Source organism: Suricata suricatta, chromosome 9 (genome assembly GCF_006229205.1).
Source record: "Suricata suricatta isolate VVHF042 chromosome 9, meerkat_22Aug2017_6uvM2_HiC, whole genome shotgun sequence".
NCBI classification, from domain to species: domain Eukaryota; kingdom Metazoa; phylum Chordata; class Mammalia; order Carnivora; family Herpestidae; genus Suricata; species Suricata suricatta.
In genome coordinates this window covers 75,717,350-75,743,253 of record NC_043708.1, presented here as the reverse complement: position 1 = coordinate 75,743,253, position 25,904 = coordinate 75,717,350, and the positions used below count along the sequence as shown (strand labels likewise).

The 25,904-nt window shown below is 36.3% G+C and overlaps 1 protein-coding gene across 1 annotated transcript in view; it reads left to right on the top strand.

Annotated features, from left to right (window-relative positions):
- AQR (aquarius intron-binding spliceosomal factor) overlaps positions 1–25,904 on the top strand; it is a 91,837-nt gene that overhangs the window by 45,068 nt on the left and 20,865 nt on the right. Inside the window, exons 17-27 of the mRNA XM_029950686.1 lie at positions 1,350–1,528; positions 4,789–4,956; positions 6,259–6,428; positions 9,912–10,153; positions 12,014–12,160; positions 12,958–13,027; positions 15,269–15,379; positions 17,480–17,589; positions 20,252–20,387; positions 22,518–22,727; positions 24,921–25,058. Of these exons, the coding sequence (XP_029806546.1) occupies positions 1,350–1,528; positions 4,789–4,956; positions 6,259–6,428; positions 9,912–10,153; positions 12,014–12,160; positions 12,958–13,027; positions 15,269–15,379; positions 17,480–17,589; positions 20,252–20,387; positions 22,518–22,727; positions 24,921–25,058 (1,681 nt within the window). The remainder of the gene's footprint in view (positions 1–1,349; positions 1,529–4,788; positions 4,957–6,258; positions 6,429–9,911; positions 10,154–12,013; positions 12,161–12,957; positions 13,028–15,268; positions 15,380–17,479; positions 17,590–20,251; positions 20,388–22,517; positions 22,728–24,920; positions 25,059–25,904) is intronic.

Below are 25,904 nucleotides of genomic sequence, written 5' to 3'. Positions count from 1 at the left end.
TGGATCCTCTGCCCGCTTTCTCTGCCCCACCCCTCAAAGTAAATAAACATTTTTTAAAAATGATGAGATCTAAAAAGAGGCTAGGCTTCTTTCTGTTCATGTGTGCTGAAGGTGGAGAAGAGAGGCATTTTTACTCAGTGCGTGGTTCTAATGATCATGTTTTCAGGCTGCTAAAACCAGTGAGCACCATACAGGCAGAAGTTTGTCCTCTTTAAGGCTTCATGTTGCAGGTAGATTGTGTAAGCGGGAGTGGGGGAGAATAGATTAGTGGTTGCCTAGGTGTAGGAACAGGACTGACTGTAGTCCGATGGGAGGGATCTTTTGTACATAGGATGGAAATGTTCTCAAATTATATCGCGGTAATGGATGCACAACTCTGCAAATTTGCTAAAAATCATTGAAATGTGTGTGTTTACGTGAATGGTATATAAATTAATACTGTTGTAAAATTGCAAGAAATGGAGGAGGTGATAGTTACTGCCTTTTAGAAATTGTACTAAGCAAGTCACTGGATGCAGGACTTTTGTTTTTAATTTGTTTTACTCTTTGATATTACGAAGTCTATAGTACACTTTACATGGGAGGTAGCTTTTCTTTATCTGTGTGAGCATGTCATTTCTGGCAGTACTTTCCAGTTTTGGAGTGCTGCTACAGAATTTTTTTATAGATTTCCCACATACATCACTTAATGTAAAATCTAAAGACTAGTTAGACTAAAATAAGAAGAAATAATGGATATTTGAATGTTAGTGATTCTGATTATTACAACTAGCTTACTTGTGCCCCCAATCCATGGCAGCATCTTTTAAGTGATTTAAATATTAGGCCCTAAAGCAAGCATTTGCATAAATATTAATCATTTGTTAGTTTGTTTCTAATTTTTTAAATTCTGGCTTGTTCTAAAATAGCTTATAGAAATACCTGTAACACATAAAATGTAAACAGTGGAGACTATGTTGATGAAAAGGGGAAAAGGATAAGACTATAAAACTAAATATGCTAGATTATTCTATTATCATAGTAGATTAATCCTTGACAAAATGGCTCTGCTCTTATGTATATAGTGACCTTTTTTCCTAGGTGTTTGTGGGCTGCTCCTCTGTATCGCCCTTTCTGTACTGGACCATGTTTGCCTATTCATACTGTTTAATTCATTCTTTACATATTGGGACTTGGTTTTGTTTTTTGGGGGTTTTTTTGTTTTGTTTTTTTAAGTTTAGAAAGAAGAGTTACTAATGTCAGGGCTTAGTTAGGAGCTAAACATGAACTCCTCCTTACTAATTTTACTTGTCCCAGGGCTGGGGACAGGTTCACTTTTGTTTGACCTGTCGGGCACTCTTTGGCTACAGGCAGTCCGAGTACGGCGGCGTCGTGTTCGGCGGCTGGGCACGGATGGCCCAGCCCATCGTGGCCTTCACTGTGGTCGAGGTCGCCAAGCCCAGCATCGGTGAGAACTGGCCAACCCGAGTTCGTGCGGATGTTACCATCAATCTGAATGTCAGAGACCATATCAAAGATGAATGGGAAGGTAATTTTCTGTTTCAAAAAAGAAACTTACATTGCCTTTTTGTAGATTTTCACTTAGGAAATTGGCTAAGTACTTGTACTAAACATTACCCTCCTAAACATTTATGAAATTTTATCTTTAAGAATTGTCTTTGTATTTATTAGTAGTAAACATATGAAGGATCATACGAGACTTAATTCAATGTCTTAGTACTTTAATAAAAGCAGAAGATAGCGCACACCACAGTGCTTTGAAAATTGCTGTTTGTGAAGCTGAGGCCGGAGCTCTTTAAATCTCAGGTGCAGTAAGATAATATTTATAAACTTGTAGGATCAATAGAAAAAGAAAATATTACTGTTTACTAAAGAAGGGAGGGAAACCCACATAAAACTTGCACACAGGCAGAGGTATTAAGGGAAATTGGTATTTTTAAGAGATAAAGGCAGCCAAAGTGAAGAGAATGGGGATGCATGTGGTTGGTGGAAAATAAAGATACAAAATCAAACTTAGACAAACTCAAAAGGAATTTTAAGGGAATCTGATAAAACAACTCAGAAAGAAATAATAATAGTTTATTTGCACCAGAGGGAAGAAGGCAGATAAAGAATTAGTGGTATTAAATGTATTCAAGGATTAATAATAGATGCAGAAATTTGAATGAGTTATTTACCCTGTTCTTTGCTAGGCAAATTTTAGGGACAATAGTTCTGTGTCACAATGAATATTATTTTGAGGCAAATATGTTCATAGTTACTAAGCCATATAAAGAGGTGAAACATTGCTAACACCTATACCAGAAATGGCACAGGAACTAATTTTTAATAGCGCTTTTATGTTTTCTCCCAGCTGTCTGTGAGAGCTCTTGCTTGCTCTCCTGTTGTGAGAAACAGCAGCCGGCAGATTTTATGTCTGTCCACCTTCTTGGCATGCCAGAAGGAAAAGGATAGTCCCTTAATGGATCAGTTTTCAGAAATTATTACTCCCAAGATAGCTGTTTATAACCATGGGGACTATATGATATGTTTATCCAGCAATTCTGAAGGAATTTAGCAGCAAAGCTGGCCAAATGTTTAACAAATGGCCACTGTAGTGGGTATAGTTTGTGAGATTGTTTTTGTGACTCCTGTATCCTTCAAAAGAGTTCGAATCTAATCTGGTGCATTACACATCTCGAATAATGTACACCTTTATTGTTGCTGAACCTTAAGATAGGTATTAAATTGCTAGAGAAGGTTTTCTACCTATTACCTTCAGCACTTAAGGAGGTACTATATTAAACACTGTTTTACACAGTTACCTAAACGCCTTCCCTTGATTATTTTGGAGACTTCTAACAGAAAGATGTTAAATAGTCTTTTTCCCCCTTTTATTCTTTTACACAGAGGCCTCTGGTGGAATGAGAAATGTAATGGGTCAATTCTGATGAACAAGATAGGGAACAGTTGGGTATTGTAGAAAGTATGTTTATATTCCTATTATGGGGCATGGTGGGGAGAAAAGTGCTTTCTGGGAGGTCAGAGCCAAAATTCAGACCTTGTGTTGATCACAGATGGACTAACTTAATAGAAAATGGAGGCAGAAAGTGAGAGAGGGATTCTATAAGTACTAATGAATATTGTTCTATAGGAACAGAATAGTTTTTGAAGAGTTTAAGTTGAATATATTAAGCATTCTTCTTGTTCCTTCAAAAAGGTATGAAGCTCAGGCCCTTAATTACCCCATTTAAAATTAAAGAAACTGAATTAATGAAACAGGAATGCTAGATTCTCCTCCAGAGGCACAGCCAGGATGGCGTAGATACATACAGATGGTTGAAAGGAGGAAGGTAGTTGACCTCACCATTACCTACGTTCTTTTTATTTTTATTTTTTTTAATGTAGATCTGAGATGTCCCACAGTAAAATGATCTGCTTTAGCAGGGACTTGGCGGTCATCCGTGAATGGTGCCAAAAAGTGACATTGGTAGGGACTTCTCAGGGCCAAACTTTTTTTTTTGTTTGCTTTTTTAATTTAGTTTTGAGAGACAGAGAAAGACAGCGCGAGCCGAGGAGGGTCAGAGGGAGAGGGAGATACAGAATCTGAAGCAAGCTCCAGGCTCTGAGCTAGCTGTCAGCACAGAACCTGACGCGGGGCTCGAACCCACAAACTGTGAGATCGTGACCTGAGCCGAAGTTGGATGCTTAACTGACTGAGCCACCCAGGCGCCCCAGGGCCACTTTTTTGACTCCAAGACATTGAAGTTGTAATGAGTTGTGCAGATCAAAAATCCTAAAGGCAGTTCAACTCAAGACTTCTCATCGCTTCTCCTGGTTTTTTACATAGAATTTGCTGGGAAATAAGCAATTAAGTCATTATCAGAATCAGTAATTGTTCCTAGCACACATAAATCCCACTCCATATTAAACCAGAATGGCCCCAGTACTCTTAGCCATGCACTGACATTGCTGATTTTAGTTGTAGATCTTATTACCAAGGTTATGAGCAAGCAGACCATTTAAGTTTGCATTTATATCCACAGTAGCTAATGGGATGAATCAAGAAAGAAATGAAGATTAAGAGGTATGACATTACATGATATGTCACCTAATTTTATGTCCCTTGTGTTCCCGTTTCTACTTTTAACAGACCTGGAGATCCAGTTGAGTTTAGTATTTGGTCTAATGATTAAGAAACTATGGACTTCAGCACAAGTTTCTTATTTCTTGGTATTTACTTTTAAAAATGTTCAGTGTGTGCCAAATCAAACTATATATATTCAGCCATGTTCTCAAGGTGGTATCAGTAAACAGTGCTTTTGCACCTTGTTGAATTATTCTTGAGTTGACCTCTTTTGGGGAATGCAGTTAGACTGTTGTTGGGATGGCAGTGATGGGTAATTTAACCTGATGATAGAAACCTGCTGAATATGACATAGATGGACTCTATGCCAGCCATATTTTTGGTACTTATTAGGAATGTTAAAAATAAGAATGATGACGAGCATCTAATTTTGGAGCTGTAACATGACTTGGAGAGCTTATTCGGCAATGTATTCATGGCATAAAAGTTTCTAATTTTAATATAAAGAGAAATTTTCATTTTAATTATTGCTGTCAAACATTGAGTATTAAAGATTATAGGAAAAAACCCATAATTATAATACAAATATATTCATCAATCGCATCTGGTATTTTAAATGTTTCTCATGTCTCGATTCCAAAGATAAGAGGATGAGAATTTGCCAACAAAAGATTGAAAATAAGAACATTCTAGTAAGCCAAAGTGTCTTTATGTTTTACCAGGTCTTCGTAAGCATGATGTATGCTTTTTAATTACTGTGCGTCCCACAAAACCGTATGGTACCAAGTTTGACCGGAGGAGACCTTTTATTGAGCAGATTGGCCTGGTTTATGTCAGAGGCTGTGAAATCCAGGGAATGCTAGATGATAAAGGGCGTGTCATTGAAGACGGTATGGTAATCTATATTTTTGAAAGACTGTGGTACATAATGATAAATTTCTTTGCCTTTTTTCCTTTTTGCATCTTAAGTAATATTTTTAGTTGTTTTACATAATAAATCATCATAAAAGGATTATTTATAAAGTATGTGTAAGTTACCTACCATACATTTTTATAAATAATATGATTTCTAAACTTTTAGTTAGGTGTTGTAAAGGACAGGATCTTTCGAAGCTCCCTTTACTTAAAACTTTTATAGTACTTTACACCATGGCTTTTAAAACCTTTAAACACCTCTTATGACATATTTGCCTAATTTTTTTCTTAAGTTTTGTTGTTTTGATTCATGGTAGCAGTGGCTCTCAATTGGGAATAGCACTAACCTGTATTGTGAAATGTTTGGTGTCATTTATATTTTCGTGTGACCAGGGTAAGTAAGGGATGGTGAGCTATTGGCATTTGACAGATGGGGGCTAGGGATGCTAAACATCTAAACAGAACTGCCTTGTCTGAGGAATTACCATCCCTAAGATCAGACATTACCCCATTTAGAAATACCATCTTGCAGGGTTTAGTTTGCTCTTTGATTTCTTAGACTGATTTTTCTTTGAAATTCTTTCTTATGTTGTCCTGACTTGTTAATAGCTATTAGATTATAAATACATGTCTTTGTCCAAAGCTTATTTTCCAATTTGTTTACTAAACTTCTCTCAGAACTTGGATTAACTTCTATGACCTGTGATTTTAAGATTGCAACATTGCTAAAAGTGCTGATAATTAAACTAATCTTATCACTAGAATAAAAGAAAATGGGAAAGATGGAATAAGCATAAGGCCACATATTGGAACCAGAATTAGAGGTCTAAGACCAGAAGAAAGGAGGTGAGGCAAAGGGGCAAGAAAATGCCTCTGAGTTTTCAGCCCTGAGTATCTGGTGGTATTAGGACTAGTATGTGGAAGGAGGCAAAAAGTGATCAGCCAAGTATTTACTCTAGGTAAGGCGGTCGTAGGAGCTCTGAGTGACTGACAGAGTTGTTTAACTTCTAGGGCTCTTATCCTGTTCGAGGACATACGCAGACAACTGCAGTGCATGGCATTGCATCATAAACATTACGTGACTCTTCTGGGAAAAGAAGTAGCGAGAATTTAAGGGAAGGAGGAAATATTTTCAGCTTCTTAGCATCTACTCAGGGGAATGACTGGAGTTAAGTCTGGACAGTGTACTCATCATTTCTAGAAAAGCAATACTGCTGACTTACTTTGATATTTGAAAAGTGTATATTTCGTTCACCAGACTTTTTCAAAATGTCTAGGACCTGAGCCAAGACCCAATCTTAGAGGAGAGTCAAGGACATTTAGAGTGTTCTTGGATCCAAACCAGTATCAACAAGATATGACCAATACTATACAAAATGGAGCAGAAGATGTGTATGAAACTTTCAATATCATAATGAGGAGAAAGCCAAAGGAAAATAACTTTAAGGTAATTTTTAGGCTGTGTATAGCTAAAAGTAGTACTATGTCTAATTTGAGTAACTTCTAAAACATAAATACATAGATACAGTTCTCTTAAATTTTTAACATATAGACTAAATATAGAAACTTAAAATCTATTTACTAAATCTATGTTTTCTTTTGATGAGTTTAGAAACTTAAAATATAAATCAATCCAGGTCAGACTCCTTCTTTGCTGTTTGTGTATTAGATACTCAGTGTAGCCAGTATGAGGTAAAGAAACTACTTGTTTATTTACTTACTGGGAGTTCTTTTTTAAATCAAAAGTAAGTGTACTTCCAAATCACTTTTACAAATACAGATGTGAAACCTTGGGGCTCTAAATTACTTTGATGTATAATATGTTCATTGTTTACTCTTTGGCAGGAAAAGGGAGGTTTAGGAGCTGGAGAGTTTTACTTTTATAATTTAATGGAGACAAGGAGTTTTGATAAAAGATTTTTTAAAATTATTATTGGAGATTGTATTAAAACATGTAAATATTAAACAATTTTTAGAATTTGGTAATGCTTGCTTCTGCACAAGCGAATTTCTTTACTCCCTACCCCAAAACATAGTGCATTCATACATTATTACTTTCTCATTTTTTTTTTGGCTGTTCTTACGATTAAAAAAAAAGAAGACCTCACATACAAAGGATTGAGTCCCCATTTCACTGTTGGTGAAGACGGAACAATGGAAGTACTCTTGATTTCTTTTTGTCTCATGCTGCACAGATTAGCTCACCACCTCCACTGATGCTACGCCCAGGCACCTTCATCTCTCACGTCCCTGGTTCTTGACTGCCCCTCCCCTTCCGCTATTCTGCACATAGCAACTGAATGCAAACTATGCCTTATACCCCTGTTCAGCCTTTTTAATGGTTTCCCATCGCAGTAGAAAGTTTTTACCATAATCCAAGAGGCCCCTTCATTATCTGTCCCCTGGCCACCTTTCCCAACATCATTTCCTAACACCTGTCTTTGATTCAGTTCATGCCAGCCACACCGACCTTTTTGTTCTTCTTTAATCCACACTTTTTTTTTACATGGTGTTCCCTCTACCAACACAGTCTTCCTCCCAGGTGTCTACATGCTTCGTTCCCTCACTTTGTGTGGGCAGCTCTGCTTAGATGTTTTCAGGAAACCCCCATCTAAAGTGGCATCTCCCCTTATCATCATTCTTAATCCAATTATCTTTATGTTTTCTCACAGCCTTTATTATACCTGATAGTTGTATATTTGTTATTTATCTGACTTCAGCATTAGAATGCACGTCTTTGAGGGCAGGGTCTGTTTCTTAGTAATGACTGGATTTCAGTCACTCTAATAAAAATGAAAAAATGTAATTTGATCAGTTTATTAATGCTCATTGTGTGTCTGGCATTGTCCTAAGTTACATGGAGCCGTAAAGATGAGTAAGACACAACTTATACTTTTAGAGAGTTTAGGCTACTAATAAGGGAAGTTAATAAACAACTAAACTAAAATGTATAAAGGTACCAAAAGTCATAAGAAGGATGCAGATAAAAGTGTCATGGAAGGGGAGTCTACCTGGCTCAGTTGAAAGAGCACGCAACTCTTGATCTCAGAGTCAAGAGTTCAAGCCCCATGTTTTGTTTTGTTTTTAATTTTTTAATGTTTTTTTATTTATTTCTGAGAGACAAGGAGAGCATGAGCAGGGGAGGGTCAGAGAGAGAGAGAGAGATACAGAATCTGAAGCTGAGCCAGCTGTCAGCACAGAGACCGATGTGGGGCTTGAACCCACAAACCATGAGATCATGACCTGGGCCGAAGCCACACGCTTAACCGACTAATCCGCCCAGGTGCCCCTCGAGCCCCATGTTGAGGTAGAGATTACTAAAAAAAAAAATTAACTTCAACAACAACCAGAAAGTATCATGGAAGATCAAAAGGCACTCAGGTTCCCATCCAAGAAACAGGGGCAGTGATTAACTCACCTGTGTTTGGGAAAAGAAGAATGCTCTTCTGGTGTGTTTGGTGTTTTGTTATATACCTGGGCAACATCCCTTATTTCTTTCTCTTTTTTCTAGTCTATGCAGCCTGCTCTGACCTGGATATTTTATTTCTTGCCTGAACAGTTGCACTATGTAGCTTACACTGCCCTTCCCCTGTTTTCCTCATCAATCACCCGTTTTTCATATGCCTCCACTAATCATTTCACTCTGCTTTCTGAAAACATTTTTCTGACTTTCCAGTAATGATCAAATAAATCAAAGCTCCTTCACAAGTCCTTTACTTTGAGCTAAATTGAACTGCCACCTTCCTCTATGAAACCTGACTTAAGGTCAAAGTCTTCCCACATGCATTTCTCACCTACTCAGAAGTGTGTTCCCAATGTATTTTGTAATATTCTTTACCATTCGCCACATTCTGCTGCTTGTGTCATTGCTAAGAATATGTTTTACCTCCTCTACTAAAATTTTAATTTTCTTAGAGAGTAGAGCTCTCATTTTATCCATCCTTATGTGAACATACTCATTCATCTTGTCCGTCTAGTATTTTACCCATCTCATAATCAGACTTCCTAGGTCCCCGCTCTCATGGAAATGATATTCTAGTGGGGATTAGACAAACGATACACAAGCAACTACATACATGGAAAGAGGATTTCAGGTAGTGATTACTACAAGAAGATAAAACAAGGTGATGTGATAAGAGTGTGATTAACGTATGCCGTCTTATTACTTTGTTATCCTGTTGGAGTCTTTAGCATTTATGATATAAAAATGGCTGGTTTGGTTATTTTATTCTTTGAAATTAATAACCTAGCCTTCTGATTTCCATATGTGGGAGAGATCATTGTGTTGAAATAATTATTGGAAAGTCTAAGAGTTGGCCTTGACCATGTATATGTTAAGTACTATAATGACTTTTTACTGTAGAATGTTTCTTTTATTTCAAAATTTTATTTGACATTTCATTTTGCCTTTGTCTACTTTTTATTGCTTATTCTAACAGTATTAATTTTAATATATCCAAATTATGGTATGTTTCACAATTGAGCCATATATTGATATGCTTCTGGATGTGTATCATCTTAACATTGAGGAACATAAAGAGGAGAAAGGCTTCAGGAGTTTCTAAGATGAAGCATCTGCTTTAATGGTTTGTTCTATAATGTTTTCTTGCTGTTGTATAGTCTTGATCAGATTTTTATTCTACCCAGCGGGAGTCAAGTGGTAAACTTATTTATGACATTCTGTCTAAATGAACTCCTAATGGATAAACTGTTCTTGCTAAGTTTGGTCTTTTGTTTAACTCAGTGTATGGTATCAGCTGAAAATATAGCTGTTGATTCAGTCTAGCCCAGCACCTGTCAGCAGAAAATAGCTTCTTGCCCTGAAACACTCGGGAATTCTGGATTAGTGCAGCCGGCTCTGCATTCCACTGAAGTGCAAATGTTTGAGAGGTCTTCTTGACACAAGCCTTTTCTGTCCTCTCCCTGCCAGGCTGTGCTGGAGACCATTCGGAACCTGATGAACACTGACTGTGTGGTCCCTGACTGGCTGCATGACATCATTTTAGGTTACGGGGATCCAAGTAGTGCACACTACTCAAAAATGCCCAACCAGATTGCTACTCTTGATTTCAACGATACGTTCCTTTCCATTGAGCATTTAAAAACCAGCTTTCCTGGTCATAACGTCAAAGTCACTGTGGATGACCCAGCTCTGCAGATCCCCCCTTTCAGGTAAAGTCAGAACCGGATATACTCCTTGCAGGCTTTCAGTAGCCAGCCTCAGAGAGGCCATCGGACTCTATGTAGCTGACGTTTTGAGTCTCTTGATTTTGTGTGGGCACTCTACCTTCACCATGTAGTGACAGGGATACATTTATCTTATTTGACTCCGTTTCTCATTCTTAGGACAGAAACTGTTTTAAGACCATAATAAAAGTAGCCTCACGTTTAGTAAGGGATCAGTAAATGCTTCTTGTCTGAAGAAACATGGAGTGCCTGAGTGGCTCGGTCAGTTGGGTGTCTGAGCTCTTGATTTCAGCTCAGGTCATATCTCACAGTTTGTGAGATGGAGCATAATGTCAGCCTTACGTTAGCTACAGTCTGATGGCCTCTCTGAGCCTGGCTACTCTGGGCTGGCAGTGCGGAGCCTGCTCAGGATTCTCTCTCTGTTTCTACCCTACTCACATGGGTATGTGCTCTCTTTCTCTCTCACTCTCTCCCTCAAAATAAATAAACATTAAAAAAATATGTCTTTGCATATTATGCATAATCTGGTGTGTTTCCTAATTAATGTATATAGCTGTGGGATGTTGAACTTTCTTTTGTTTATAGGGAAAAATTTTGATTTTCTTTTAAGCGTTCCTACAAATTTAAATATTCATAATATGGTATCCTTTAATGCTAAAGGGGCTTTGGTTTTAAATTGTGAGTAGAGGGGTGCCTGAGTGGCTCAGTAGGTTAAGCGGCTGACTTTAGCCCAGGTTATGATCTCACAGTTCATGAGTTCGAGTCCCACAGCAGGCTCTGTGCTGACAGCTCAGAGCCTGGAACCTGCTTCAGATTCTGTGTCTCCCTCTCTCTCCGCCCCTTCTCTGCTCACACTCTACATCTCTCTTGTTCTCTCAAAAATAAATAAACATTAAAAAGAATTAACAAAATAAATTGTGAGTAGAAATGGAACAAAGTACTTGATACAACTTCTCGCTCTTCCTTGAATTCTATTATATGGAAAAGGTGCACATAGAGAATTTTTTTTGGTTTAATTTTAAGGTATCCGTTGACTTCCACAGGGGCCTAGGGAAAGTCACCTCCTGAGGTATCCCTGACCTCAAACTAAGAACTTCTGCCTTATAGGCCTAATTTTCCACAAGTGTCATAACAGGGCTCTGACTTGTCTCTCTAGTTTCCTCTATTGTACCCATTCTGGTAAAACTGACCACTTGTACTTGAACCTACATATAGTCTTACTTCTTCCTAGACTATGTTCCCTCCCATGTTTATATGTCTAAGTTCTTTGAAGCTCATCTCTGATGCCATACCTCCTGTGAAGCCTTTTCCGATTTAGCGGGGACAATGTGTAAAGCACTTTACAGTGCATGGACATAAATATCTAAATGCTGCTGCTTCTTTTTTTTTTTTTTTTAATGTTTTTTACTTATTTTTGAGAGAGAGAAATAACACAAGCAGGGGAGGGTCAGAGAGAGAGGGAGATACAGAATCTGAAGCAGGCTCCAGGCTCTGAGCTAGCTGTCAGCACAGAGCCCTATGTGGGGCTTGAACTCACGAACCACGAGATCACGACCTGAGCTGAAGCCAGACGCTTAACTGACTGAGCCACCCAGGCGCCCCCTAAATGCTGCTTCTTGAGACTCCCTTGATCAGCTGACTTTTTTTCTATTCTGAACACCAGTAACACACGTGTTAGTGCTTGCATGTCTGTTTTTTTCAGAATGTATGTACTTATAGTGAGTTCCATTAAGCCATAAATGTTTCTGTCTGATCTGATTGTCCTCTATACAATATCAGGCACAAGGTAGGTGCTTGGTAAATTGTTGTTAATTATAAAAATGAACAAAGGTATTGGTCTTGTAGGATCACTTTTCCAGTAAGGAATGGAAAAGGGAAGAAAAGGAAAGATACAGATGGTGAAGATGAAGACTCCGAAGAGGCAAAAACTTTAATTGTTGAACCTCATGTCATTCCCAACAGGGGCCCTTATCCTTATAACCAACCCAAACGGTAATTTTACTATCTACGTTAATTGTAATAGTTTTGCTATGTTGTATTCATAATATTTTAAAATTTACTTATCCTTTCAAAATCCCAGGGAACTTCTTTTTCTGGACCCTCTTTCCTTGCATGCTGTCAGTCAGCTAAATAGCTCCGACATTTTTGGCCATTCTGTAGTCATATTACCACAAGAAACGTTTTCAGGTTCTATGAGAAATAAATGTTAGAAGACTGCATCAGTTTGAGCACCGCGCTCTTACCTCATAACCATGTGCTACATGTAGCAGCTACGCTCATGCATGTTTGCCACAACTAATAAAGTGGCATTACATTTGGTGTTAGATTGGGAATTGGGACTTTGACATTCCAGGTGAGATAGATATAGAATGGTCTAAGTGTATTGAAAAATATCTGTAGTTTTTTCTTTCTGTAAGATTCACTCAGTTTTATTTGGTCTGTAGAGGGGGAGGCGTGAAGGAAACCATTTAGAAGAGATTGGTTCAGTCATGTAAGATGTAAAAGCACTAGAGGTATGCTGCCCAACATTGTGCTTATAGTTAATGATACTGTAGTATGCAGTTAAAATTCGTTAAGAGAGTAGATCTGTTATTTTTTTTTTCCTCTACTATATATACACACACACACCCACGCACACACACCTGATGGGCTGGGGTGAGGAAAAGAAGAGATTGGGAGAATAGTGGCGTATACAGAGCAGATGTTTAGACCTCTAGTTATTGTCTAATTTTTACCAAATGTTGTTCATCTATATTTTTAACCAACTTTTAATTTACTCTTATTTGTAGTAATACAATTCAGTTCACTCACACACAGATAGAGGCCATCCGTGCTGGAATGCAACCTGGGCTAACTATGGTAAGAAAATTATTGTTATACATGTTTTACATGGATTCAGTAAGAAACATCAGATATTTAGAATGTATTTGAAGCACAAAAACACAACTGATTTTAAGTGTTTATAAATAATTATGGTATTGCTTGCATATGGACATTTTCCTTGCTGCTCATTTTAGTGTTCATAAATAAAGTTTTATTGGAACATAGCTATGCCTGTTTGGTTATGTAATGCCTTTGTCCAGTTTTATGCTGTAAAGGCAGAGTTAAATACTTGCAGCAGAGATTATATGGCCTGCAAAGCCTGAAATGTTTACTTGCTGGCCCTTTACAGAAAAAGCCTACTGACAACTGATTTAAAAGTGTGTTTAGTTTCCAAGTATTTAGAGATTTTACTATTATATTCCACTTACTAATTTCTTCTGATCTGAGTCCTTAATGGTCAGAGAAAATACGTTGTGTGATTTCAGTCTTTTGGTTTTTTAATTTGCTCAAGTTTGTTTCGTGGCCCAGGATATGATCTGTCTTGGTGAATATTTCATGTGCACTTGAAATGAGTATTTATTCTACTGTTTTGGGGTACAGTGTCCTACATATGTCAGATTCATTTGATTCAGTATTTATCTGTCCTCACTGATACTCCACCTACTATTTCTGTTGATTACTGAAAGTAGAGTATTGAAGTCTCCAACTACAATTACATATTTATCCCTTTCTCCTTTTAGTTCGTTCAGTTTTTGCTTCATATTTTTCAAAGCCTTATGGATAGGCACATACACATTCAAGGTTGTTATGTCTTCTTGGTAAATTGATGCATTTATTATTATGTATGTCTTTCTTAGTCACTGGTAATATTTTTGTCCTGAAATGTACCTTGATAGATATTATAGCCACTACAGTGTTTTGATCTGTGTTCACATGATATACCTTTTCTCATATTTTATTTCTAACCTTCATATTATTATATTTGAAATGAGTTTCTTGTAGGCAGCAGGTAGTTGGGCTGTTATTTTCTTCATTCTGACGGTCTCTGTCTTTTAATTGGTGCGTTTAGACCATTTACATTAAATGCAATTGATATGTTTGGATTTAGGCCTACTGCTTTATTATTAATTTTATGTTTGTTCCCTTTGGTTTGTGTTCCTGTTCCTCTTTTATTTTTCCCTTAAACTTTCTTTTGGGTTATTTAGATAGTTTTAGTGTTTCATTTTAATTTATCTATTGTGTTTTTTGTTTCACTTATACAGTTTTTTCTTAGTGGCTGCTCTAGAGAATGACAGTATAAATAATTTTTCACAGTCTACTTAGAATCAATGTTTTGTGTCTTAAGTTGAATAGAGGATCTTTACCTTCATGTAGGTACCTTTCTGTTTCCCTTTTTTTGTCATAGTTGTTCTGTGTGTTACAGATGCATACATTGAAAATACTGTCAGGCAATGTAAGAAAAGCAAACATATTTTTAAAAACTCTAGAGAAGAATAGTCTGTTATAAATTTGCTGTTTGTCCATCATTCCTGATATTTTAACTTTTCTCTGATATCACTTCCTTTCTGTCTGAAGAACTCTTAACCACTTTTAAGAGCAGGTCTGCTAGCTATCTTTGTTTTTCTTCATGTGAGAATGTCTCTAAATTATCTTCATTCTTTAAAGACATTTTCACTTGGACATAGAATCCTGGAGTTCTTCAAAATGTTATTCCACTTCCTTCTGACTTCTATGGTTGTGATTAAAACCCATAGTCATTTGAAACACCCTTTTGCTATACATAAATGTATCAGGTTTTTCTGGTTGCTATTAAGAATTTTTCTTTAGTTTTCAGCTATTTAATTATGATGTGTCCAGGCTTGGATTTCCTTGGGATTATTCCCTTTGGAGTTTTCTGAGCTTCCGGATTCTGTAGATTTAGGTCTTTTGCCAGATTGGAGAAGTTTTCAGCCATTATTTCTTCATGTATTTCTTCATGTGTTCTTCATGTACTATACATTTTGCCTCTTATTCTAAGACTTCAGTTACATGAATGTAGACCTTTTAGTATTGCACCAGAGATGCATGAGGCTCTGTTTATTTGTATGCAGTCTTTTCTTTTGCTTATTTTTTAAGTTGGGTGATTCTTATTGCTCTGTGTTCAGATTCACTGATTATCTTGTCCATTCTGTTACTGAACTCCTCTGGCAATTTTTTAAAATTTATCTTTCAGTTTTACAATGTCCATTTTATGATGTGATAGCTTAGTAGTCTGCTCTGTTTTCACCTCCTTTTTAGGTTGTGGGTCCACCAGGTACTGGAAAAACAGATGTGGCAGTCCAAATCATATCCAACATCTACCATAATTTCCCAGAGCAGAGGACTCTGATTGTTACTCATTCTAATCAGGTAAGTGTGTGTGTGTGTGTCTGTGTGCATGCACATAGATACGAAGGATGGTAGAGAAGGTAAAGGAGTGGAGGATGAGTGAAGGCCTAATGGAGATTTCTGATTGTATGATAACCTGTTCACATAGAGACAACAGTACTAAGGCTGTCCTTACAAAGTCTACATATGAGTGTCTATTTTACACGGAAGGACTGTTTTATGTTGTAGATTTAATACGTAAGGCATTTATAAACCACTAATGCAATAAAAACAAACTTTTTTCATATAAATATTGTCTGAAAATGATCTTTACATCTCTGTGTGTGCTGTGGTAGTTTTCCTCTCTCTCACTATAATAGAAATGAGTAAGACGACTAACGTTTACTTGCTCTTTTGTAAAACGTCGTAGGTCGCTCTCCGAACATGAAAATTGCAGCATGGCCTAACCTCCGAAGTACTTCTGTTCTCTAATGAGTAAAACTTCGTTGACCCCTTCTTTAAGAACTGGTCTACCAAGCAGCACTGGATTTTTAGAATGCACTTACTGTATTGTTTGTCAACTTTTAATCTACAGGTTTTTTAAATTAATGCTATCCAATTCATTCACTTGTTTTTTTATCTTTGAAGTTTGTAAGTAATGGCGGCATTATTGTATAATATACTAAAATTTTTCAGGGGAGAAGGCTGACTGAGGCTATATCTTAATAAAAGAAACAAATTATGTAAAGGCCTTTTTTCTCCTATTTAATGAAATTTAGTCTGTAATAATCTTACCTCTTTCCAGACTGAATCAAGAATAATTCATGTGTTGTTGTCTTAACATAGTATTTTTAGTAAATTTTGTCATAACTTGATAATGACTTTCTGTAGACTCTTCTACTTATGATTGACTTGTATAGTACAATTATAGAGACGTTTGTTTTACAGATGTAGGCAAAGACTTCATTGTTTGTTGATCATCGTTGATAATCATATCATCCTCCCTCAAATCAATTGTTGATTTATTGCTTTTGAAAAACAACTGTTTTATTTGTCAGATCTTCATTTGTCTACTTAATGCAAACAGTTCTTCAGTATTTCTTTAATTCATAATGAGATCTCGCAGGGTTTTTTTGAGAGTGCAATGTGACAGTATTTTTTGTTCTCTAAATCTTTATGGTTCCTGAGTTTGGCTAGTGGATAATGCCATTGATCTGATCAGTTGGATCTCACGTTTTGGTTGGAGAGCATCAAGAGTTTGAATAGTGGGGAATTTTTCTCTGAATATTTATGTTAATTTCTTCAGTTTTCTAAGCTCTAATTGTTAGAGTTTTGATAGTAAAAGATATCTGTATCTACATTAGGAGACTGGATGTTGACTTCTGGGTAGGGTTAGAGTGATGGTAATTTAAGAGAGATGTTTGGCTGATTTTTAACTGATGCTTTTCTAGTGTATCTTTCCATACCATGAAACTCTTGCCTTTCTACAAAACATTATAACTGTAGATGTTCAGGTAATTAGTACTAAGATTTAAGGGAACCCTAAACGTGACCATTTCGTAGGTAGAAAGGAGTGCTTCGCGATGGCCTCCGTCAGCATAGTTTGCAGTGGATGAGTGCTCTGCTCGTTGTTGTATAGAGAACTTTAGATCTTTGGCCTAAGATTTGAATGATGCAATTTACCTTCCCGCTCTGGGGTGCTCTTGTTATGTTCTCTGAGAGTCCTTTTCCAGCGACAAAAATGTTTCAGTTTTCTGCAATCCATGGATATTCTGTTGAGTGAAATCTTAGTGTGTTTATTATTTTAGCAGTTATTACTATTTGGAGAGAAACTGATCCATAGTTTTTCTTTTTTTTTTTATAAATTAGAGAAGCAGAGATTTAGCGGTTAGATGGTTTTCACTTATTCAGTTGGCCACATATATGTAAGCAGCAATATCAGAAATCAAGAAAACTACTATTTTGTTAAATTGTAAGTGACCTAATACAAGACTTGTATTCTTCTGTGTTTTGAATTTGATTCTTATCTGACTGGGCAGTGTTCATTCTTTTCTGTCCTTCGAAATGTTGGTTTTTGTTACTTTTAAAGGAGCCTGCCAATTCATTAAAATTCACCATTGTCCTTTTTGTTTTATTCTCCAGGCCCTGAACCAGTTGTTTGAGAAGATCATGGCTTTAGACATTGATGAGCGCCACCTCCTGCGTCTCGGTCATGGTGAAGAAGAGCTGGAGACAGAGAAAGATTTCAGCAGGTGAGCAAATGGCGATGCATTTTTGAAATGGTACACAAAACCATTTTTAACCTTCTCTTTTTCTTTATTAAAGAAACAGGAGGGGACAAGAGCCATGAATAATCCAACTTAATTCTGAAAGATTCTAGCATAATCACTTATAGTTGACCTCCCTCCGCTCTAGTTCTGTGTATTTATGCCATTTTTTCCCTGAAGAATATAGTTATTTCAGTAAAGAGTTTTCTTATTTCTGTTCATCTTTTTAAAATTGCAGATTTCATTTGTTCCTCTATTTATTGAGATAATTTTTAATGTTGTCAATTCAAACTGTACAAGGTTACATGATTCATTTTCACATTTCATGCAAACATTTAATTTGCATATATGTTAGACACCAGTCAAGAAGTTGGTTCTTTAATGAAACACAGTTGTAGATTAATGACAGTATAAGCTTTGGGGTTGTAAGTATTATCACAGATACTTAATTGTCATTTAGCTGGACTTTTGTTTAACATTACGTGTTATAAAGTAACTGAAATTTTACAAATCAAAATTTCTTCTACTGTTAGTATTTAGGTTTTCCCTTCAAAGTTTGTTTATAATAGCTCATTTCATTTTTATTGAAATCCATTTTTAAAGCATGATTTCAGACAGTGGTCATAACAAACAGCTGCACATATTTAATACAGCCTTTGGCTATTGCACATGACCTTTGACAAATTGATCATAGACATCAAAAGAGCTAAAGGAGTTTTAAATTATTATGTTGCATCTATTTTGAGTTTTTGTATTACAGAACTCATCAAACATTTGTTAGCTTCTAAAATGTCATAGGGCAACACACGTTAAGTTATCTAGATTCCTAATTTTGGATTAACCAGAGTTACTTCTCTGAATTCTTGCCATGGATATTTCATCATATTAAACTTACAGAAGTGGGCTAGACTCTAAATTTTAATAATCCAGCATTCATTGAGCATAAAGATGGTACTATAATTATACTGCTGTAGTATTTATAGTTTTTTAAGGAGTATTAGAACAGAACAGAAGTAGAACTTGAAAAAGGATTTCAGGTAATACCAAGTTTCTCAAGAAAATAATAGTTTTTGCTTTCTGATACACAAGCCAAACCCTGGCTCTGTTAGTAGGTATGTGCTTGTTGCATTGGGCACATTCTTTCATTTCCCTCCCGTTGTCATAATTAAAAGGAAAAATAGTATCATTTCATAGTAAAAGTAATATCATTTTGCCTAAAGAAAAAATTTCAGACCTTATGGGATAGAGGAGGAGTGGTCATACATAATTCCACTACTCCAAAATAGCTTTTTGGTATTCATCTTTTTAATAATCAGCTGTAATTATGCTATTATTTATAATTGTATACATTGCTTCTTTAAATTAAGACTTTTTTAAGTGTAGTTTTAGGTTTATGGAATAATAGAACAAGTAGTAGTACATACATTGTCTGTTTTTAAATTTAACCCTCTATCACAAGAATTTTGGCATTTTATTACAGGCTCCTTTATATAAGACTACTTTATAAGCATCTTCAATTTTTTTCCTAATTACCAAAGTGTTTATTATAGAAAATGTTTTAAGATCTAGATAAGCAAACAAAGCTACCTGCTATGTTGTTTATATCTTTCTGAGATGGGAAATTCTTTAAACACAGACTATGTCAGATAGCCCTTTATTCTCAATCATTCTTGCTGCCTCAGAGGTGAATTTCTGAACTATAGGGCATTCAGGAACATGACCTCTTTCTTTGACCAATCGCTATATATGAGAAGAGCAATGTTTACACTATGTTAATTTTTTTTAATGCTAAAAGGTTATACAAGGCACTTTGTTAGTATAGAGAGAGTATGTACAGGTTTTGGCATCCAGTTCTGATATATCACTATTTTTTTCTTAACTGCATACCTCTGGGCCAGGCACTTTTCAAATTTCAGTTTTGTGACTCTTTTAGCAAGTATTTATGAACCTAGTAGATTCAGGTGCAATGCTGGGACAACAAAGAATGATCAAACATTTGTTTGTTTGTGTTTTCAAGTTTTTATTTATTTATTTTAATAATAAAGGGAGGGACATGAGTCGTTGAGGGGCAGAGAGGGAGTCCCAAGCAGGCTCTGAGCTGTCAGCCCAACTCAGGGCTCTATTTCATGAACCATGAGGGCATGGCCTGAATCAAAATCAAGAGTTGGACATGCAACTGACTGAGCTAACCAGCACCCTGCTCAAATACATTTTAAAATTACTTGTCAAAACTTTTAGAACTAATCTACTTCTATGATATTGTAAAACAGAGCTATTCAAAGCAGCCCTTCCATAAACTCTGAATTCCTTGTCTGTGATAGGATGAACGAGCAGCAGAATGCACTCTACTTCCTTCTTTCTGAAGGTCTTGTTATGGGGGTGGGAGGCAAAAAAGAATTGTGTATTAAGAGGTGCATTTAATGACATAGTTGATTTTCCTTCCTCATGACCACTAACATGTTTGCAGATCAGCACTGATCCAAGAATTACCACTTATATTGAATGTAAACAATATTTTCTACTGTTTTTTTTTCCAATTTGGCCATTTATAAGTTTTACTATGATTTTATTAAGTATTTTGCTGATGGTCTCCTTGAAAGTCTCTTCTTTATGTAATTTTGCTTTTTTGCTTGATTGAAATTTCTAGGTATGGAAGAGTTAATTATGTCTTGGCTCGAAGAATAGAACTTTTAGAAGAAGTCAAACGCTTGCAGAAGAGTCTCGGGGTTCCAGGAGATGCTTCATATACTTGCGAAACTGCAGGCTATTTCTTCTTATATCAGGTAGGAGAGTAAGAGTTTTTAATCATACGGTCTTCATTGGGAAACTGGTTTGGGTTCTTGAGATCCTTCCTGAAAGTTTTTTTTTTTTTGTCAAGTAGATTAAAATACATGCTGTTGTCAAAGCTCTATTTGTGAATATTAAGTGTTTGTATTTCCTATTATCTTTTGATTTTCTTGACCAAATGACTCTGTGATGACTCATTCACGGAAAGGTGAATATTGGCACTTTTTAATTTTTTTACTGTTTTCTTTCTTGCTATTGACAAATTTTTTGGTCTCCCTTTTTTTGTTTTCCTTACCATAGAAATATGGTAAGGAAATATGCTAGCTGCCCAGTGGTAACAAAGTATAGTTTTGTAACCTACTTGTACTCTTCATGTTAATGAACTAATGAAGAAAAACACATTCTTTTTTCAAACTTCCAGAAATATATTATGTTTTAAAACCAGTTTCAAAAGTAGGGGTTTAAGTAAAAAATTTTTTTGACTTCAGTTTAACGGTGTGCTTTTGCTTTTGTTAGGGCTAATTTTTTGGGGTGTGAAAAACATTGAGAAATAGAAAGCTAAATGAAAAATAAACAGAAATAACCCTTAATAATCAGTTTGCTCATAATTTTAAGCAGAGTAAGGCATAATTATATACTGGAGAATTTTGTATAACATTATTTGTTCTCTTTGTATTCATGTTATTCATATATTTTAAGTCTAAATTGTAACATTGAAATTTTAAAATGTGTTTGAAAGGATAGGTTTATGCTCATTATAAGTAGACACACAAACCAGTTCCATTTATTCAAAATGAGCAGATTTCACGGTTCCTTGTGACACAGACAAGATATACATCATCTTGCCAAGGTAGTCTGCATTAGACTCGGGCAGTTTAGAACTTTGAATAATGGAGTAAAGATCATGCCTAATGTGTGTTTGGCACAAAATAAAAATCACTGGGCTCTCAGTGAAAACTACCTTTAAAAGTAGGAGAGGTGTGGCCGGTTAGCTCAGTTGGTTAGAGCGTGGTGCTAATAAAAGTAGGAGAAATAACCTATAAATTTGTGAAGGCTTAATTTGGGAAAAATTAACTTGAGACTTCACAATATAGATTAATAATTTTCAACAATGTAAAAATCACATTGGAAAAATTATTTTAAAATAAAAACAGAGGGAAGCAAACCATAAGAGATGCTTAAATACAGAGAACAAACTGAGGATTGCTGGAGGGGAGGTGGGTGAGGGGTATTAAGGAGGGTACTTGCTGGGGTGAACACTGGGTGTCATATGTAAGTGATGAACCACTGGGTTCTATTCCTGAAACCAATACTATATTGTATGTTAACAAACTTGAATTTAAATAAATTAATTTTTAAATTGAAATGGTCAGATTTTGTCCCTAGAGATTCTCTTTCAGTACGAAGTGGCATCCAGGACCCTACATCTTTATGTCGCCTCTCATATGTTCTGCCTAAAAACCATACTTGGAGAAACCCTGAAGCTGTAAAAGACTAGGAAAACTGCCAGAATTGGGATAGGAAAAGAACTGCATGGTAGCGGCGGTAACACATACCAGGATATAAGTGTATAATCAAGCTATATCACAAAAGTCATAAAATAAGTTTTCAGACATATAATCAGTCTAATAGAAGTTCTTTGTAAAGGTACTAAAAAGGTTTGGAAAGATTATAAAGGCCCGGGAGAAGAGTGGGAAGTGCCAAATATGCTTCATTGGTACAAGTGGGACTTAACGTAAATGGGGAAGAAACTGAGATAATGAAAAAAATAAAGAATTTCTTTGTTCAGAGAGTTGTTTTGTTTTAAGCATCAGTAGTACTGTTTGGAGGATCCATGGAGAATCTGAAATGTCTAAGATCACAAAGTCCCATGAGATGACCCTGATGTTCTTTCCAGTTTTTACATTTTTGACTAAAGAACCTTTTTTCTGTAACCGTAAAGGTTACTTTTATAAACGAAGGGCAGTCTGTCAGTAACTCAGATAAGAAATAGTCTTTTTGGATCAAGGTCTGCTTTTTTTTTTTCCCTTAGCAAATCTTATTTTTACTAGATACCTTTTTTATTTTATCATTTAAAACATCATAACTAGTCGGGAAATTTAATGTCAAGTCCCTTTTTTTCATAGGTCATGTCCCGTTGGGAAGAGTATATCAGCAAAGTGAAAAGTAAAGGTGACACGCTGCCAGACGTCATGGAAGTCTCCACTTTCTTCCCCTTTCATGAATACTTTGCAAACGCCCCTCAACCCATTTTTAAAGGCCGATCTTACGAAGAAGACATGGAAATCGCTGAAGGATGTTTCAGGCATATTAAGAAAATCTTTACTCAGCTTGAGGTGAGGATTTGCAAGTTTTTTTTAACTTGGTTTTAAAAGTTTTAAGTTTAGTTGGGTTTTGGTTTTTGTTTTAATGAAGTAAATGGAATATTCACATGTTACGTACCAGATTGTTAATTTTCAGTGATATTATTGAAAACATTTATAGGGGCGCCTGGATGGCTCAATCGGTTAAGCGTCTGTTGATCTCGGCTCAGGTCATGACCTCACAGTTTGTGGGATGAAGCCCTGGTTGGGCTCTGTGCTGACGGCTCAGAGCCTGCTTGGGATTCTCCCTCTTCCCTCTCTGCCCCTCCCCTGCTCATGATGAGCACGCTCTCACTCTCTTTCACTCTCGCTCTTGCAATAAATTATCACTTCAAAAAAAAAAAAGAAAACACAGTTTTAGCTCAAGAAATGAGTAAAAATCAAGGTATGAATTGAACCCCTGTTAGTTTTACTTTTCTGGTATAAAAGTCTTCGAATTTAAGAAAGCAATGCTTCCCTAAGGAGATTCAATAGTATTTTTTGAATTGGAGTCAGACTGCCACATGGCCACAAGGCATATTCTTTATGCCTTTTGACCAGTGGCAAAAAGTGAGGTTGCTTTGTTAGCCAGATTGATTTATCTTGAGTATTAAGGTAAAATAAGAGAAAAGTGCCTGGAATCCAGGCACATATACTAGCCTCCCGGTGCTTCCTAGTTTTCTCATTCCCTATAGAAAACATCTTTTGAAGACTGTAGCATAAAGGGAGCACATTTAGGTTCAGATTCCTCATTAGGGTGATTCATGATTACTCCAGGTAAAAGGAGCAATGACTTTGTTTTATTTGTACCTTTTAGATAAGATTCTATCCCTTCTTCCTAGAAGAGTGTCTGACACATAGTATATGTTTAGTAAATATGTATGAGCAGGTCGGTGGGTGGGCGGATGGACAGTAGGTACAGAATAATAAATATACATGGAGCACCTGGGTGGCTCAGTTGATTAAGGGTCCAACTTCGGCTAAGGTCATAGTCTCACGATATGTGAGTTCGAGCCCTGCATTGAGCTTTGTGCTGACAGCTCAGGGCCTGGAGCCTGCTTCAGATTCTGTGTCTCCCTTTCTCTCTCTGCCCTTCCCCTACTCACGTTCTGTCTCTCAAAAATAAATAAGCATTAAATAATTTTTTTTAATGAATAATAAATATACAGTATAATAATACATAAAATTTTAGAACCTATACAATATTAGAGTATGTTTATGATTATATAAACAAAGTAAAAGGATAAAGACATATTTAGTTCTTAATAGTAGCTGTCTTGGGAGAAGGTGGGAGAGATTTAAACAGAGTACCTCCCCCGTACCTGTATTGTTTTAATTATTTAAGAAAACAAACATGTTAAAATAAATAAATAAATAAAAGAAAACAAACATGTTAAAAATGTCAGAAGTATGACACAATGATCAGAGCTTACAAAACCTGATACTAGGTACTCTGCTTGGGCTTGTCTGCTCCTCCCTTAGCATCTGCTGTACATCGCCTCCTCTGCTCTGTGGGGGGTTCTCTGCCATGATCAGAGGTGGGGCTGATCCGTGGACATTTCATTTCCTGCCCTCTCTTATGAGATGACTTCTGACTAGGTTTAGCCAACAAAATTGTGGCAGAAAAAGAGAAGCTAGGGTGTTTCTCCACCAGCTACCTTGGATTTCATGTCTTCCATGGCTCCCCACCCCCTGGGCTTTGAGCACACCGCCTCCTCCCCTTGTCTGTCCCAGCCTAGGAATGGCCAGGATTCTGCAGTAGTTCCTCCTACTGCTGATCTCCGGGTTACTTCAACCTGGCTGGCTTTTGTGCTCCTCTCTCACCTGTGAAACCAGCTCCTGCCATCAGTTCCCTTTGTTGTGAACCCTTGAAATAATTTCTGTTTTCATGGAGGGACTTTGAGTAAAACAAATAATGAGACAGATATTTTGTTCAGTAATCTTGTTGCTACAGTAGATATTTTGCATTCTACAAAAACAGTCTAAATTACAGCATGAATATCAGTTATTTGAATACAATTAGTACCTAATTAATAATGAATAGAATTATGATTCATTAGGCTTAGTTTGTGATTTATTTATATTAACTCATCAAGAATTAAGTCTGATAAATTGGATTGTAGGAATGTATGCATAAAATGTGTTTATCTTCCTAACATAGTCTCTCACTGACTCCCACTCCCATAGGAATTCAGAGCTTCTGAGCTGCTTCGAAGTGGACTGGACAGATCTAAATACCTTTTGGTGAAAGAAGCCAAAATCATTGCTATGACCTGTACTCATGCTGCCTTAAAACGACATGATTTAGTCAAGCTAGGTTTCAAGGTAGAAGCTTACATTTTAATTCATCATCTGTTCAGCTGTTAGTTTTTTCTTGCCCTTTTTGTCTCTTGCCTTGCCTTTCCTTGACCTGGGCCATTTCCCTTGGAGATTGCTTACCTCTGACTGAAGTTCACATTTAAAATTACTGGAAAAAAAGTCTCTTCTGAAAATGATGATAACCTCTCACGTTTATATGATTAGTGTATTCTAAATCTGATTTTTCTAAGTGTACTTTTTGGTCATATGGCCGTTAAATAACATTATAACCATGATTATCTAACTAAATGCTAATGTTTGTTAAGGTAAATCGATCCATTTTTCATTATGTTGAAAAATCTCCAAACAGAACTAATATCTGTAAAAAATAACAGTTAGCAATGTTTTTCACCTATGAAACATTTATATGCTTGCATTATTCATGTTTTAAATACACATCCACCCCCAGTAATTTGTTCATTCAGTAGAGGGAAAGCCTTCCATATAAGGATATGGGATACTCATTTAGACTGTAGAATGAGCTATTAAAATAATTTCATCATATGATCAAAGACAGGAGAGTTAATGGGCACCATAGCCTGATAGCCTATGACTCATTTAAAGTGGGATGTAATAAGTGAGGAGTAAATTTGAATTTGCAGGCTCTGTGACTTTGCCAGTGATATTGGCCTAAACTTTCATTTTAATGCAAATCTTTTAACTTCTCTGAAACTGGTTTATCTGTTGTTTAAAATTAGGGTTTGTGTACTGGTCTGAATTGAAAGTTAGCAAAGCATTTGTTGTTAATGAAAGTAACTGAGAACTTTTAATGTTGTGAGCTCCCTGGAAGGTAAGTGCTAAAACAATTCAAGG